This window comes from Lygodium microphyllum, chromosome 4, assembly GCF_053477565.2.
Source record: "Lygodium microphyllum isolate KBCC chromosome 4, Lygodium_microphyllum_v1.1.10, whole genome shotgun sequence".
Lineage (NCBI taxonomy): Eukaryota > Viridiplantae > Streptophyta > Polypodiopsida > Schizaeales > Lygodiaceae > Lygodium > Lygodium microphyllum.
The window spans coordinates 151,147,878-151,166,528 of record NC_141138.1 but is presented as its reverse complement, the minus strand read 5'-3'; the positions used below and the strand labels follow the sequence as shown (position 1 = coordinate 151,166,528).

The 18,651-nt window shown below is 40.3% G+C and overlaps 2 protein-coding genes across 3 annotated transcripts; both read left to right on the top strand.

Moving 5' to 3' along the window:
* The first annotated feature begins 1,998 nt into the window (after nt 1-1,998).
* Nucleotides 1,999-6,340, top strand: LOC148037772 (uncharacterized). 2 transcript variants are annotated; one of them, XR_015690799.1, is made up of 3 exons: nt 1,999-4,763; nt 4,857-5,599; nt 5,684-6,340. XR_015690799.1 is itself a non-coding variant. In XM_087677353.1 (2 exons), the coding sequence occupies exons 1-2, from the start codon at nt 4,474-4,476 to the stop codon at nt 5,386-5,388; spliced, it is 822 nt and encodes a 273-aa protein (XP_087533479.1). In that variant the 5' UTR covers nt 1,999-4,473; the 3' UTR covers nt 5,389-5,719. The 2 variants fall into 2 exon arrangements, 1 of the variants encoding a protein (XP_087533479.1); XM_087677353.1 differs by having other exon boundaries at nt 4,857-5,719.
* Nucleotides 6,341-7,541: 1,201 nt separating this feature from the next.
* LOC148037771 (uncharacterized) lies at nt 7,542-8,588 on the top strand. The gene is made up of 2 exons (XM_087677352.1): nt 7,542-7,783; nt 7,890-8,588. Exon 2 carries the CDS (start codon nt 7,916-7,918, stop codon nt 8,381-8,383), a length of 468 nt encoding a protein of 155 aa, XP_087533478.1. The 5' UTR covers nt 7,542-7,783; nt 7,890-7,915; the 3' UTR covers nt 8,384-8,588.
* The last annotated feature ends 10,063 nt before the right edge of the window (nt 8,589-18,651 follow it).

The window sequence follows — 18,651 nt, the reverse complement described above, 5'->3', positions numbered from 1 at the left end:
GGACCTACTTACCATCTTAGTATACTAGATGTAGCACAGGAACAATATGACTTTGAATATACAAATATTTTTGTCTCTTTTCTAAGCTTGCTTTATTATAATGATACGATGAGAAGGTTGTGCGTGCCCTAAAAAATTTACTAGTTAACTAGATGCTCAGAAGATTCTACCATTAGATTGTGATTGCTAACATGTTGTTGTATTTCACTTACCTTTTTTATTACTACTTCTCTTAAACATGCGAGATATTTTGAGGTCATGAAATGCCTTGCTAGAGGTCATGTATACCATCACCCTAAAATTTCATAGAGCAATGGAAGCCTAGCCTTATCCCTCTAGTTCACACTAGCTAAACTATAACTTGCCGCACCCACCTAGAGATGAACCTATGCAAAGTGTAGCTAGAGTCAAATTTTTGTACCTTAACCCTAAGGCTCTAAGATTATATCATAGTGAGTGATATACACGTACTCAAGATGAACACAATTGACTATGTGCAATTATTGTGACCCTACATCAAAACACTATGGCATTACTAATTCATCTTGTGGAAAACAAGAATAATGACATACAAACTATGTGCTCATGGGGGTCACTTAAAAAGAAGGGTATATTTAAATAGTCCTTGAAGTGACATGATATAAAGGACTCACATATAGTGAATTTCTAAGACCATGTGAAATATCCAAATATCAAAGAATTATGTATAGTTTGTCTATGTTCTTATAGCTTCTTCCCAAAGGTGTTCTTCTTGTTATGCATCTATGTGTCCGTGAAGACATGTTGCTTGACTCTAGCCTTGACACAAAACTACTAGACAATGGTCTCATCATGCTTCTCGATTCTCCAACCCAACCTTCTCTACAAACTTGTACATCTTCTCTCTCTACTCTGTGATGAACTTGGTTTGGAATTGCTTGTCAAGTTTGGTTGTCATCATCATGAAACTCGAATGGTGGTGATTATATCGATGGTGATGAGGAAAGCTAAAGCTAGACTTGCTCGTAGTACCAATAACATTAGGTTGAGGAGGATGATACTGTAGCCCACCTTGCATTACTAAACTATTTAGACCATTAATGCGGTTGTTGTTAATGTTCTCACTAATTGGAGAATTCTTAGTAATAGTTCCAACAAACTAACAAGTCCATCATTTGAGCTGAATCAGGAGAGGCACAAGCACTACAAGGATTTAAGCCTATAGCGACGGCGGGTAGCGACGCGGGTACTGGTGTCGCTATTTGCGACGCAAATAGTGACGCTCCACAGGGAAGAACAGCAGGCCAAAACCGAGCGCGGGTTTATGTCGCGTTTTTGCGTTTTGTGTTTTGAGAGCGAGAGCGAGAGAGAGAGAGAGAGAGAGAGAGAGAGAGAGAGAGAGAGAGAGAGAGAGAGAGAGAGAGAGAGACCTTCGTGAGAGAGGGAGAGGAAGAATGCTTGCCACCGCCGCTGTCGCCGTTGTTTGCGAAGGAGAGGAGGAGCCTTCATCGTAAAGAGGAGCCGCCCCACAGTCGCCATATCTCATCGATGAGTCTCCCTCTCTCCTTTTGCTTGTTTAGGGCTTAAATCACTTTCTCTTTTGCTTGTTTAGGAGAGGAAATGAGAGACAAAGAGAGGGAGAGGGAGAGGGAGGGAGAGAAAGAGAAAGAGAGAGAAAGAGAAAGAGGGGGAGGGGGGGGGGAGGGGGAGAGGGAGGGAGAGTGCATTCTCTCCCTCCCTCTCCCTTTTGCTTTTGGAAAGTATTAGAATATATTATGAGAGGGAGAGGGAGAGATAGAGGAAGGGAAAGTGAATTCTCTCTCTCCCTCTCCTTTTTGCTTTTGGAGAGTGTTAGAATATATTGTGAGAGGGAGAGGAAATGAGAGAGAAAGAGAGGGAGAGGGAGGGGGAGGAAATGAGAGAGGGAGAGAAAGAGAAAGAGAAAGAGAGGGAGAGGGAGAGGGAGAGGGAGAGGGAGGGAGAGTGCATTCTCTGAGGGGGAGGAAATGAGAGAGGGAGAGAAAGAGAAAGAGATGTATACTCAAATGGATAGCTTTATGGAGATGTATGTCTACTCAAATGGATAGCTTTTGTCTACTCAAGATGTAGTCCACCTGTGTGTGTATATATTGGAACGATAACATATCCATGATTATGGTAATGATATGCACTTTGCTTTTTTTACGGGTACCATTACATCAACGACTCCTTAAGAGGGCTAAAAATTGGTCATACACTTTATAAAGTCTAATTAGGAGATTTAAGATACACGATAATGGACTTATCGATAATGGTATGCAATGTGCTTTACCATGGGCCACGTACATTGGTGACTCTTTAAGATGGCTTAAAATTGGTCATATCCTTCATAATGTCAAAGTAGGGGATCTAATTGTGATATGCATAACTCCTTGTTTTTGTATTAACTTTATAGGCATAACAAATTAGTAATCATGCCAACTAGTCAACGGAAGGACCAAAAGAAAATGATCCCCTAGCTAATGGTCATTATGGTACTTCATCAAAATGAGCCTAAAAGTGTTGCCATAGAATAAGAATCCCTTAAATTGAGCATAGGATATTTTCTTCAAAGGTTATGACTATGAGTATAATTGATTGGAAGAAATTTTATAACTATGGTACACACACATACACCCCCACACAGGCACAAACATTTTTACTATTTGATATTGTCTTTGACATGGTAACCTTGTATTACATTGTTGCATTTTATGTCTTCCAATCATTACAATAAAAGTTGATAAATTTCATAGATGGCATTAATTTTTATACATGGACCTAGGACAAAAAAACCACATTGCTAAGATGCTTTTTGTTGAGATTGGTTTATTATTAGACTAAGAGATCCTCAATGATACTCATAAATTTTCTATACCATCAATGTTAATGTTGTGCTAGAAAGAATATATGAATATATGGGTAAGTGTACATAAGCATATAGAATTTACTTGACATCTTGATATCCCATAACTAGGGTGTACGCTGACACATATCGCTACGTCATGATATTACTTCACACACACACACACACACACACACACACACACACACACACACGTACATGCACACACACATGCATACGCATGCGCACGCGCACGCGCACACACGCACACGCACACGCACACGCACACACACACACACACATGCATGATTAATGCATATTATGATATATATGTAACATTTGAGGGATGAGTATGAATGTTCCCTATTGTATTTCTCTTTAATTTATGATTATTCTCTTTAGTTTATTTTATGGCCTCAATAGACTAAGAAAGAGACTATGATGAATAAGTAATCCTAGGTGTCAACAAAATGACACTAAGAAAGAACTATGATGAAACAAAGTGGAAAGTGATATTCATCAATGGCACCTAGGATTACGTATACAACTAGGATTTGTTGACAAAGTTGTATTTTGTTGACTAGGATTACTTATACTCAAAGCCCTCTAGTGCAATTGTATAAGTAATCCTAGTAGAGTGTGGATAAGATACCCAAAGTACATAACCTAGAGACTATAGCTAGGTATATAAGGTATAATGACCATACAAGAAGACACCTCAATAATTGACTGATCACCACTAAATCCCAAAGAAGAATCATGTTCCATCCCCTTCAACTCTATATTCACCTCGTGAAGAACTTCATTAATCATAGCATCCTTGTCACCAATCTTTTTGTTGCAATGATGAAGTAACATATTCATCACTTTTCCTTTTAGCATCTAAGGCATTATCCAATCTTTTAGTCAAGTCCAAACATTTAGTCTCCAACTCATGAACCTTATGAACCAATGCATTTTTTTTTCTACAATAATGAATAATTATCTACCGGGACAACAATAAATCTCTCAACTACAATGTCCCATGCATTTTTTACATCAATCAGTAAAGCATTTCTTATATCTTGAAGTTTAGATTTCAACACCATGGATGTATCAATATCAACCTCAATGTTTTTCAAAATTTGCTTCTCAACCTCTTACAAAGGCTACCTCTCAAGCAAGAGCTTATGGTCAACTTGCAACTTGACATACATCTCCATAAAGCTTTCCATTTGAGCCTCATTTTCCCAAATTGTATTACAAGTCATTAAATTGTTTGTTGTAACATAGACAAGATGAAAACGAAGAAGGTCCTGTTGTTCAAGTTCGTGAAGCGTATCTTAATCAGCATGTCCCATGTCCTTGCTCTCAATGCAAGTTGGCAATTAGACGAAAACGCCGATTCTCTATAGAACACGTACGATGATTTGGCAAGTTTCAATCTGAGATCATTGATCAGGCGATTGCGGATTTTCAGCAAACGGTAATTTGAAGTTAATATCAATCATGCATTGTACTCGCAAGCTAATTGAATACCATATACAATAAGATTGGGTCTTGCTAGCAAATTTTCTATCCACGGAGGTGATGTCTCATCCCAAGGGGGAGTGCACCCTTTGCGGCCAATCAGAAGAGTTCGTGGACATGCGATGGATGGAGTGCAGGAGCCAATCCACCACTCGCAAGGCCAATCTATACTGTCAATGCCAGAGGAGACAGGCAACCTTCCAGACCTACCTACAATCTTGAAGCCTGAGATGGAGGCAATGATCTATGCATTGATTCCCATGGATGTCGAGACTTCTGATCCGCTTAGAGAGGAACCATCCATACCATTATATGATCGGTGCCGAGTATCTTGGATGAAGACACTGCTTGCACTCTTAAGTGTGCAAGCAAAATACAGGTGGAGCGATACGAGTGTGACCGAGTTGTTCAGGTACCTTGTACATACACTTCATTGATTTTTTTTTTCGACACTATTATTACAAACATTTGTGCTTTTTCAAGGTGTTTTATGATTTTTTTTCAGGTTATTGAAATATCATATATCACCACCTGTAAATACCATGCCTGAGTCTCGTGATGATGCACGACATGTTTTACGGAAGCTTGGTATGGACTACAATAACATCCATGCATGTATCAACGATTGCTGTCTGTTTCTAGGAGAATACGAGACTATGGAGACATGTCCAAAGTGTGGTGCTCATAGGTATCGACAGGACTTGCAAGGGCAAACCATCCCTCAAAAAGTTCTCAAACACTTTCCGCTCATCCCCCGCATAAACCACATGTTTCATACATCCGACATGGCGAGCTTGACAACGTGGCATGCGCAGAATAGGTCCACGGATGGAGTCCAACGAATATCAGCGGATTCATGGGCATGGAGCCACATTGACTCTACCTTCCCAGACTTTGCACGAGAGCCAAGGAATCTTCGGCTCGATCTCGCAATGGATGGCATGAACCCATTCGGTCTGCGCTCAACTTCTTATAGTGTGTGGCCTATAGTCCTTGTCAACTACAACATTTCTCCATGGCTTTCTATGAAGAAATGACATCTCATCCTTAGCTTGCTCTTTCTAGGCCGCTACAAAGTAAAAAATATGGACGTGTATCTTTGTCAATTAGTCAATGAGCTTAAGATTTTGTGGGAGGAGGGGGTCAGCATGCAAGATATGAGCAGGCGCGATGGTCGGCGGTCAGCCAATATTCGAGCCATTCTCATGTGGACGATGCATGACTTTTCGGGATTGGGAGAGTGCTCAGGTGAGAAGGTCTCCATTCTCGTTGGTAATATCTATATTTTATCTCATTCAATCAAGTATTCACTAGGTCGTGGTGTTGGAACAGGTCTAGTTACCTCAGGTTATCATGCATGTCCATTGTGTGGGCCACAGTTAGACTCCCGAAGGTCACAAACCATGAAGAAGATAGTATATCAAAGGACACGCTGCTTTCTTGCCGGAGGATCATGAACTCAGGGAAGGTTTCCTTGGACGATCTCCAACACGTATAAACGCCGCAAGCTGGTACGAGCTGAAAATGGTCCACGCGGAATCACATCCAAATGGAATGCGACGGTTCTCAATTTTCTACAAGTTGCCATATTGGACCCACTTACAGGTCAACCACTTGTTGGATCCCATGCATATTTTCAAGAACATGGGCAGCTTGTTATGGGAACACATCACAGGAAAGAGAGACACTATAGGGGCACGAATGGATTTGAAGGAGCTAGGTTAGATGGAGGCGCTTTGGCTGCAGTCGAGTGCTGATGGTCCCGTGCAGCTTCCTCGTGCTCCTTGGGTTTTGTCCACTAAAGAAGAGCACATTGTGAAGCAAGTAATCAAGTCTATCCGCACTCCGACGGGTATGATGCATTCTCTCAGGTCCGCATTTTCTAAAGACGACCAATTATCAGGGCTAAAATCCCATGATTGGCATAAGATATGTCAGGTTTGTACTACGAATGGATTGTAATTGGCGTGGGTATTTTGCTATTTGGAATGTGGCCATTATTCATAATGCTTTCTTATTTGTGGCAATTTGTACTACCGATCGCGATCGCAGGATATCTTACTCCAGAAATTCGTGGGGCCATTTACAAGTTGTCGACTTTGGTGCAATGGATCTCACAGAAAGAGATTAAGACGCTAGTGCATATTTCACAATGGCTATCAATGGTTGAACCAGACAATGAAATGCTATGGTCGATGAAGGACGATGATAGACTGACTGGATATATCGTGGTTGAAAATGGGATAGAAAAAAGAATGGATGCCTTAATGGAAGAGAAGGTGAATTGCTTTTGTATATTGCACCATGCCTCTATGGAGACGTGGCTTGCCAAGTACCAGATCGCTAGGCAAGATCGAGAGGAAGTGCGAGCTGAATTCCAACGTAGTACGCATCATCGACCGATTCAATATCCCGAAGGCATGGAGGAGATGCCGCGGTTTATGTCAACGTGATGGTTGCATGGAGCTTTGACCACAGCATCTCGCGAAGGGACAGAGGTCTCAATGGAGAAGTGGGAATTCTCGAGGGGATGTAGTCCAAAGGTGATGAGGGGTTTAGAATCCGTCATATCTAAATTTTATATGCGACATCCAATTTGAGTGTTTCAATGTACAGTACAAAATATATAGTGCAGCGTGGTCGCGCGGACGACATTTTCGCGTGGAGCGTATTGACAAAATGCGCTCCACAATGGACTGTGGTATCATAGCAAGGTTCAAGCAAGAGAGCCAGTGACGAGCAATGGATCCAAACACAGTTGTGGATGAGATGGAGTATTTTGGAAACTTGCAAAGTATTATTACGGTGGATTACCGTAGCTTCTCCATGATACTATTCGATGTGCAGTGGTTCAAAGTGGTACTTGGAGGAGCTGGAGCAATAGTTCGACGAGGTCCATCTGGATTTCTCGAAATAGATTCCGAAAAAAAATGGACGGATTTGCACGACACCTTTGTGTTGTCAGCCCATTGTGAACATGTGCATGGAGTCATTTGCTTGCTAATTGTATTACGACATGGTTTATATCACAATGATTTGAACTCTCTTGTACGTGTTTGTGAACAGGTAATCTTCTATCCAAACCCCCGACAACCTCGATGGTGGTATGTTATACCTTCAACTCCCCGAAGTGCAAGAGTATATGATCAAAGCGATGTTCCGAGCATAGATGAAGATAATATGTAAATAGAGGGATCGATATTGCAAGGGGTGGAGGCCATCGAAAGCTTGGAGCCAGCATTGGCTAACAATGATGGAAATACAGGAGTCCAAGAATTCTTTAAGAACGAGGCGCACTCATTCTTTTGTGGTGACATGTCTATCGACCTTCCAGTGTATGCGGAGTTGTGTTAGGAGATTAACATGGGACCATAGGATACTTCATACTTGGAGCATCCACTTACTCAATTCGTTGACCAATCGCTTATAAGGGTACATAAGATATGCATTTTAAGTGAGATTTTTTTAAAATGATTTATATTACTGTGCTTTGTATGATTTAAATTGATTATTCTAACATCACTTTTTGTCTGTGCAGGTGACATTTTCAGGATGAGTTGAGGGATGAGCGATGAGGATTTACAGGACATCTTCGCATGCATGTCTCCAAACCAGATCGCCACATTCAGAGAGATGGCAGACCAGGAGCTGTCTCGTTCTTCGTCAGGGCGCTCTATGAGATCTACTTCAGCGCGATCGGATGCTTCGGCTTCGAGCAGACGATCTCGACGCTCACGACTTGGGCCAGAGGGAGGGAGTGCATCGAGATCAGGGTCAGGGGGATACTGTAGAGATACAAAGGCAGTGAGCCCACAGTCGACACGGGATACAGGTGCGACTGCTCACTCTCGTGGCTCAGGTGGATGCTGTGGAGATGCGGACGCGGCGTCTCCGTCTCGTTGTTCAGCTGGAGCTGCATCACCTCCAAGATTTGTCACACCTGTGGGGACGTCTAGTCCAGTTACTCTTGCTTTTGCGCAGCCGTCAGTAGCTAGCACTGGTGCGCAGATCGGATGCTGTACACTCACGTAGTGAATGCTAGAAGGTCCCCAAGAACAAAAGAACTCTACTTTTTGCACAAAACTCAAGATAAAAAGCATGCACAACATGAACAAGATACCAATTGGGTGCAATCTCCCCCCATGCCTTGTGTGAGCACTCCACAAAGCACGTATTTTATGTATTAATCATCTTCAAGCTCAAATAATAGCCCAAATTACAAAATAGCAAGCTTTTAGCTTTTGAGTTTGCTTTAACACAAAATAGAAATAAAGCTAATGAGCAGTGTCCAAAGAGTCGGGCATACCCAATACAATGTCCAAGTACAAATAACATAATTGTGCGCCCATGCGAAAACAAAATAATAAACAAATATCCGACGCCTCAATAAATAGGCGCGACAAAATATAGGCGCCATGCCTAAGGTATGCGCCCATCAAAATATAAATGATAAATCGAATACTCGCTATCCTCCAATGCTTTCCTCCGCCACTGTTGCTATCTCTACACATCAATTGAAGCATTCACAATCGTTAGTAAAATAATACAATTAAACCGACAAAAGTGAATACCTAGCAGTCTTCATCTACATAAATAAATCATCTGGTTGGAAATCAATCCTAACCTTAATTTATTACGAGTGCGCACTTTAAAATCATAAACGTTTATTAATTTAATATGCATTTTGCGGAATCACCCGCTATGGAATCACCCATGTATACACTAAATTAATGAAATGCCCGAAAAGGATAGGCGTCCCCATCAAATTCTCGCACAAAGAATCCACTTTGTGTATGAGCCCTGGTCATCAAAGTTTATGGAATCCACCATAAAACCTCACGGAATCCACTGTGAAATATGCCTCCTAGCATCATACCCCCGGGGTGGGATAGCAATTGACCTCAATTGCTATTAGCTCAATGTGGAGCGACCAGAGTGGGGAAAGCATTTAAGTCTCTAGCGTGCATCCATTGGTCTTCCTCTACATGATGGTTCTTTAACTTAACTAGATATCTAGAATATCTTCGGCTAGTTCTAGTGGTCATAAAGTCAGTGTCTATGACAGCTTCAGGTTCAAGTATTTCAAACTCTTCCTCTAACAAAGGTGGGTTTTCATAAACAGGGTGTACAGGTAGTTGGCCTCTAAAGGGTCTTAATAAACTAATGTGAAATGTGTTGTGAATTTTCCAGTGAGGTGGTAATTCTAACTTGAATGCATTGTCATTAATTTTGTGAATGATCTTAAATGGTCCATAGAATCTAGGTGCTAATTTAACAAGTGGGTGTCTATCTTCTACGTTTTTCTATTCTCAACCAAACATAGTCATCAACTTTGAAATTCATTGCTTGTCTTTTCTTATTGGCTTGTTTGGTATATGATTGCTGGGCTTTAGCAATCATGTCTTTAACCTCATAAAAAATAGTAGCATGCATAGTAGCAATATCATCAGCACTCTAAATTCTATTTGATAAAGATGCAACAAGTGTAGATAATCTATAACCATAAATCACTTCAAACGGTGCTTTCTTTGTAGATGTGTGTGGTGTATTGTTATATGCAAGCTGTAGTAAATGCAAATGTGTGTCCCATGTCTGTGGTTTAGAAATAGTGTAAGCATGTAAAAGATCTAGAATAGTACTGTTAGTGGCTTTTGTTTGTCCATTAGTTTCAGGATGAAATGCAGATGAAAAATCAATTTTTGTTCCTAGGTTAGCAAACAAAGTAATCCAAAAGTTGTTACAAAATCTAGAATCACGATCAGAAATAATAACTTTTGGTAATCCATGGTTAGTGAAGACAGTTTTCAAAAACAATTGTGCTGCCTGTGATACTGTTAAAGTTTTCTTACATGGAATGAAATATGCTTGTTTACTAAACCTGTCTACTACAGTCCAAATCATATCATGGTTAGCTTTAGTATTAGGTAAACCACTAATAAAATCCATAGAAATTTGTTCCCATGGTCTTGATGGAATAGATAAAGGCATAAATAATCCATACTGTTTAGCATGATGTCTCTTAACTCTTTGACAAATCAAACATTCAGAAACAAAGTTAGATACGTCAGTTTCCATATGCGGCCGATAAAAATCTTCAGTTAATGTGCGTAAAGTAGATATGATACCTCTATGGCCTTGATATGGAGGACAATGAATCTCATTCAAAAGAAAAGATCTGAATGGAACTGTAACACATAATCTCTTTTCATAAAACATGAATCCATCATTATAAGACAGTGAATCAATAGGAATCCAGTTATTTCTAACTAATTTATTCCAATCAGCATGAAAAGTAATGTCCTGATGATAAGTATCTTTCATAGGAGTTAAAGAATCAAATGATATAACAGAAATATTATGAATGGCAGGTCTTCTACTTAATGCATCAACCACTACATTTTCTTTACCAGGTTGATATTGAATGATAGGATGAAAACTCTGAATAAAGGCTGCCCATTTGATATGTCGGTCAGATATTTGAGATTGGCTAAGTAAATGTCTAATACTTTGTTGATCGGTCTTAATCATAAATTCAAAACCCATTAAGTAATGTTTCCATTGTCTTAAAGCTTGTACTACAGCTAATAATTCTTTGTCATATGTGGAATATTTAAGTTCGGAGGGTTTTAGTTTACAACTAGAATAGGCTATAGGATGATTGTCTTGCATAAGTACGACTCCTATTCCAGATCCGCTAGCATCAGTCACTACTAAAAAGAATGGTCTATTAAAATCAAGAAATTGTAATACAAGAGCATGGGTTAATGCATGTTTCAATAAGTCAAAGGATTTCTGTTGATTATCGGACCAATAATAAACAATACATTTCTTCAAAAGTTTGGTCAAAGGCAAAGCAAGTAACTAAAAATTACGCATAAATTTCCTGTAGAAACTAGCAAGACCTAGGAAAGATCGTAACTCATGCACATTTTTAAGTATAGGCCAGTTCAATATTGCTTCTATTTTCTTAGGGTCAACCTTAATACCATCTGATGATACAATATGACCTAAATATTCAATTTTTGTTTTAAAGAACTCACTCTTTTTCGGATTGGCATACAATTGATTATCTTTTAATAACTTGAAAACCAAGGACAAATGTTCATAATGTTCTTTCTCATTTTGACTAAACACCAAAATATCATCAAAGAATACAATAACAACAATGTTGATATTTGAAAAATATACGATTCATCATTCTACTAAATGTAGCAGGTGCATTAGTCAATCCGAAAGGCATCACTAAAAATTCACAATGACCAAATTGTGTCCTAAATGCAGTCTTGAATATGTCAGACTTATCTAATTTCACCTGATGATAACCAGATTTAAGATCTATTTTACTAAATATGGCAAAACCTTGCAGTTTATCCATAAGGTCATCGACTCTAGGAATTGGATATCTATTCTTTACTGTGATCTTATTTAAAGCACGATAGTCAATGCACATACGATAGGTATTATTTTTCTTCTTTACTAACAAAATAGGTGCACCAAATGGAGAACTATTAGGTCTAATCAATCCTCTATTTAGTAATTCCTCAACTTGATTTTGAATTTCTTTTTGCTCTATCTGGTTATGCCTATATGGTGCTTTACAAGGTGGTTGTGTACCAGGAATCAAATCTATTTTATGGTCTTCTGGACATGAAGGAGGTAAACCAGGTGGTAGATCTTCTGCAAGATAGTCTTTAAAGTGTGCAATAAATTCTTTATGCCTAGGGTGCATATGGTTTTCTTTAACTTGTAGTTCATTTACCCAAATGAGATAAGATTTACTACTTTTGCATAATGCACGTTTAGCTTGAGTATGCGAAAGCAGTGGAAAAGCATTAGATGCATGCATACCATACAATGTAATATGTTTTCCTTGAAATTGAATATTAATTGAATGTGTGGAATAATCTATATCAGGGTTATGCTGATGACGCCAAGGCATACCTAAGATAATGTCACTGGACTGTAATGGTACAACTAGAAAATTTCTTCTTTCAGTGTATTCACCAATTTGAATTTCTAAGTCATGCACTTCTTGTATTCCATTATACCTAGTGCCTAAGAATGCTGCTTTAATGCGATAATGCGTAGGAACAGTTTGTAATTTCAATTCTTTCACTAACTTTGCAGAAATAAAATCATGAGTACTACCATCATCATGCAAAATAATCTTTTCTTTTCCATGCACTAAACATTTCATTGTCAATAAAGAATGTGGAGTTGGCATACCTGGTAAAGTATCCGAAGGAGTAGTAATGTCGTCTTCATCTTCCGTGAAATCAGGCATTTCTTCATGTTCGTCATCTGCAATTGCTCCAAGGTAGTTGATATGGACAGGTGGCTTCTTCGAATGACAATTGGCTACTAGATATCCAGGTTGGTGGCATTTATAACACACTATAGGTTTGGCTTTGGTTACATTGTTTGCAATGGCAGGAAGTCTAGGAATATTAGGATTTAGCTGTGGAATTGGCTTAGGATTGTGATTGGTATTGGATGGTAAAGCAGGTGGTTTTGCCCAAGTTTTACGGAAAGATGATGAAGGAAAATGACCTTGATTAAATCTTCTAAAATTTGAGTTGAATTGCTTAGATCCATAGTTACCATTGGTTTGGAATTGCTGTGGACGCTTGTCTCTTCCTCGAAGCTTGTCTTGAGTGTCATGAGCTAATGAAATTGTGTCTTCAAGAGTTGCAAGCTTGAACATGTTAACTTCAGCGTAGTAATGCCCAAGTAGTCTAGACATATACTTGCGCTTGTGTGTCGCTTCAGGTACATCTTCAAGCATGCGTAACTGGAGTAATGCATTCCAAAAGCATTCGCTGTACTAAGGAATAGGCTCACGATCTCGTTGCTAAAGAAGGTCCCATTGCTTTATGGCTTTTTCATGGAATTGTGGAGGAAGGAAATTCTGCATAAACTTCTTCTTGAAATTCTCCCAGGGAGTGGGACAATCTATACTCTTACAAACCACGGTCCACCAAAGAGATGCTCTATCCACTAAATGATTAGTGACACACTTGATTTTATCTTTTTCTGCGTATGTTTCCTCATGAAAGTAGTCATCAAATTGATTGATGAATGCAAGAACCGTTTTTCCCTCTCGAGTGCCATTGAAAGTACGGAATTTTAAATTTCTTTTACTTATCTTTGTTTCCTTGCAAATGGATTGAGCTTTGAGAGTCGCGTTGATGGTACGTCGAATAAGGTCTTCAGATTGTGGTTTCTCTTTGTTGGTAGTCGATCTTTGTAAATTGGCCAATTGAACTTGCAATGCTTGCCTAGCTCGTCATTCTTCATCCAATTGCATCATAATTAGGTCCAGCTTTTGCTCCATCGTAGGTTCAGGAAGATCGCCTTCAGCCATTAAATCATCCATATGTGATTCTGTCATCCTGCAAAACTCAAAAGACCTCACACTCTCAAAATCCAATTAGCGGGATGAGTGTAGCTCAAGATCGGGTGTACAAGGCTTATATGTTTTTGTGTGTGGCTTTCACAATCTTCGTCTTTGGCTATTGCAGGATTTGTAATCTTTGAAAAATCTGTGTTTTATCCTTATGCGTGTGCTGAAACGGGTTCAGCAAACTTGCGTATACAAAGAGTACCTTCCAATGAACAACTTTACAGTTCGGAGTTTCTGCGCAGGAACAGCCCTTCTATGAGTTTTGAACAGAAGTCAGTTTTGACTTCAGATGACTTGTCTGACTTGCAGAGTTGCAGACTTATGTGACTTGTATAGTACCAGGACTTGCAGAACTTGGTTGATTTATAAATTTAGACTTGGAAGACTTGCAGAACTTGGAAGCTTTTGTGTGGCTTGTGGCTTAAGTGACTTAGCTTATAGCTTGAATGGATGGAAACGACGAATTTTAGGGAGGGGGCGTTTTTTCAGCCCAGCGAAAATCTCGCGGACACACTCTGATACATCGAATAAAAATCGTGAAGATTTTAAAGCTTCTTTAAGCTTTGAATTAAAGCTTTTAAGCTTTTAAGCTATGGAGTCTTAACTCTGTTTGAAGATGACTTGATATAGGAGATATCCACGTGGTCCTCCACCTCCTCAGGCCAGTCCTTCGCGATCTGATGATGGAAACAGAGGTTCTTGATCGCCAAGAATCCACTCATATCGTCCGTTCGTGACGAGATTGACTGTAGAGCTCGATTGTTCCAGGAGCTCCGCCTTCGCACAAGATGGATAGCCATTGGAAGCTCTTGATCTCAGCTTCGCTCTGATACCACTGGTGCGCAGATCGGATGCTGTACGCTCGCGTAGTGAATGCTCGAAGGTCCCCAAGAACAAAAGAACTCTACTTTTTGCACAAAACTCAAGGTAAAAAGTATGCATGACATGAACAAGAGACCAATTGGGTGCAATCTCCCCCCATGCCTTGTGTGAGTACTCCACAAAGCATGTATTTTATGTATTAATCATCTTCAAGCTCAAATAATAGCCCAAATTACAAAATAGCAAGCTTTTAGCATTTGAGTTTGCTTTAGCACAAAATAGAAATAAAGCTAATGGGAAGTGCCCAAAGAGTTAGGCATACCCAATATAATGTCCAAGTACAAATAACATAATCGTGCATCCATGCGCATACAAAATAATAAACAAATATCCAACGCCTCAATAAATAGGTGTGACAAAATATAGGCGCCATGCCTAAGGTATGCGCCCATCAATATATATAAATGATAAATCGAATACTCGCTATCCTCCAATGCTTTCCTCCGCTACTACTGCTATCTCTACACATCAACTGAAGCATTCACAATCGTTAGTAAAATAATACAATTAAACCGACAAAAGTGAATACCTAGCAGTCTTCAGCTACATAAATAAATCAACTGGTTAGAAATCAATCCTAACCTTAATTTATTACGAGTGCGCACTCTAAAATCATAAACGTTTATTAATTTAATATGCATTTTGCGGAATCACCCGCTATGGAATCACCCATGTACACACTAAATTAATGAAACGCCCGAAAAGGATAGGCATCCCCATCAACTTCTCGCACAAAGAATCCACTTTGTGTATGAGCCCCGGTCATCAAAGTTTACAGAATCCACCATAAAACCTCACAGAATCCACCGTGGCACAGAATCCACCATGAAATATATCTCCTGGCATTAGGCACCCCTTTGGGTACCACTCTGAGAGAGATTACCCCCGTCGGTACAGCGAATGCAAAGGGGTTTCCTGGATACGCCCAAGAGCTTGGACGCAGATGGGAGAGGACCCATCTTAGGCACTCCTAGGGGTTATGGATATCTGGTCGATAGTAGATCAAGAGTCATCATCATGAATAATGAGGGGAGGAGGGTGAAGGCTCGCATGAGAGAGTTGTGCCAACAAGTTTTTCGGCACAACGTCTTGGATCATTGGAAGAATATACCGGAGGGGAGAAAGGACTACATAGCAGCATCCTTGCACGAGAGTTTCCGGTGCCAGCCGCAGTAGATAGATTCTCTACAGGCTAGATGATGGATTGCATGCATGCATGCATACATGTCACATAGACGATCCGACGCATGCAAGGCAATCAAGAGTGGGGCTGCAAAGCCCGAGTGGTTAGATGCAGACGACTGGTGCCGACTGAGGGAGGAGGCTACAGATTCTCCAGGACGTTGGAGTCAGCAGCGCGAGGCGGCGAGGGCACAACTCGAGGCCGGAGTGGTCCATCATCTTGGGAGTGGCGACCACAAGATATATTTGGAGGACTTTGAAAGTTTTTCTTTTATTTTGCTTGTTTATTTTTTTGAAATATTCTTTGTACTAATAATCATGTTTCTAACAGTTAGCATTTTGTTTTCTTTGCAGCACTCCATTACAAATCGCAATCCATTTGGCCTTGAGACTCGATATGCAAAGAAGCACGGTCTCAATGCATTGATCGACCGATTGTATAGACGCGGCGGCCCTGTAAGTCACTCATCTTTCTTGTCCGTAGTTACCATGAGATATTTGAATGCATTATTGTATGGTGGGCTGATGTGTTGTTTCTTTTTCTGCAGAGTTTGTTCGATGCTCCTTTGCGCCGAGATGAGCTTTCGGGGGACGAGGATGCATAGCTCGCTCTTAGATCCCTGAAGCTCATACACCTTTATTTTCGAGTCACCTGATCTATGTAGACATGTTCTATGTATTAGTGATATCCTATCATGATTATACCAATCGCTTTTTATGTGATCATGTATTTATTTCATGTATCAGTTTTATGATTTCAGTATACATTCTTTTTGTTTGCAAGCGCATTGTATACAGTAGTGCAGAAACTATTTTGTATGGCTCTCATAAAGCACACAATGCTAACATTTTTTTTAAAATCCCTATTACTATCGCTATTAGCGTCGCAAATTTTACTGCTCTCGTTGCTATTAGCGTCGCTATGCACGTCGCAAACCGTCACTATCAGCATCAATATTGGCGTCGTTATCAGCGTCACATTTTTTGTGTCGCTATCACCATCGCAAATGCGACGCTGATAGCGATGCCAATACCGACACTATCAGCGTCGCATTTTTGGCGTCGCTGTCGTATTGCTACGCATTCGAGGTTTGAAATCCACCCAAAAGTTGTGTGTGGGAGTTGATATTTTGTACATACTTAGTTGTTATGTTTGCATCTTTATTCTGCGTGGTGGGGTCTTTTACTACCGTTTCTTTTAGCTAGGGTTACACCTAATAGGTCCTCCTTCAATAATGGTGGGCATAAAGGGATGCTTTCAACCTATGTTGAGCATGGTCAAGGTGAGAAGGCATTATAATTATACAAACAAATGCAAGATGAGGGCATCTCATCAGATGCTATAACTTTGGCCTGGATTTTGAGAGCATGTAGAAACATTGGAAATACAATTAAGGGGTAAGAGATACATACCGAAGTTTTACGAAATGGGTTGTTAAAAAGAGATGTTTGTATAGGTCCTCAGCTAGTTGACATGTATGCAAAGTGTGACCTACTCGAGAAAGCACAGGAAGTCTTTGATGACCTTCAATCAAGAAAAGTAATGTCATGGACTGCACTTATCTTAAGGTATATGGAATATGGATACAGTTTGGAAGTAGTTAACTACTTCAACCAAGTGTGACTTGAGGGAATTTCTCCAAATATTGCGACGTACATTTCTTGCTTGAAAGCTTGTGGTTCTCTAGGGGCCATAGGTAAAGGCCATGAATTACATAATGAGGTCACTTTTAGAGGGCCTATTTGAGGAAGGACTATTTTTGAAAGGGCCTTTTTGGGGGGGAAAAGGGCTTAATGGAGAAGAGTGCAGAGAAAAAGCAAGGGGATTTTTTTCGTCAATGGAAGGAGAAAGGGAAAAAAAAATATCGGCACCTTCAGAAGAAAATCAGAGAGGAGAACAGGGGGGGAACGAAGGAGGCCGTAGCAAAGGGGAGACGCAGGAGAGTTTGGGTTGAAGACGGCTAACAGAAGAAGAGGAGTCAAGATGGCGGATCGAGTTGCAACTACGACGAAGGGAGAGGAAACCAAATTATCAATGTGTGATGAAGGACAAGCCGATGACAATTTGTGAAGCTGCAGAGAGGGAAGACACACACTCGCTGAGGTGACGACAAAGTATCTCGAGCCACAGCAGAAAGATGTCAATGAGAAGATTGATCGACAGACAATTTCGTGTTACATAGGAGATTGAAGACAACCATAGTCAGGAGTCAAGGCCTCTCGAGGTGTCTGTCAGAGATTCGTGACCAGAAGCTCAAGCACAGGGAGAACCCAGCAACGGAAAGAATCATGATGCTCAGGTCAGAAACAGGGTTGCAAGCCACAGTTGCAGGAAGAAAGCTGAAGCCTCCGAGCTCAGTTTATGGCCCCCCCATGGATGCCGAGCATCTACCTTTGTGCTACCGCAAACGGCTACGATTCGTGTCCTTCGGCCTTCCAACCAAGTAATTGCTTCTCAACTTTACCATCATGCGTGGCCATCGCTTCTTGCTCCATTAGTCGACAGCTTCGTTTCCTTCTTCCCTCCAGTCGCCTAGCAATGCGGATGATGTGTGCTATCTAGCATAACTCTCGATCAGAATCAGTTTGGTCAAGTGTCCTCATTTCACATAAGAATCAGTCATCATTATAGGCATTAGACACATTGGAAGATCATCGAAACCGCTTGAGAATTTGCTACAGATTTACTATCAAAAATTCAAGCTGAGTAATGATGGATGTTGAGATTTCCTGAGCAGAAAGAACCCTCAATCAGTTGGAAAGAGATGTTGCAGAATGTTGGAAACGGGGATATTTGCAGCAGTATTGGGAGTGGTTGTTGTTGTTGTTGTGC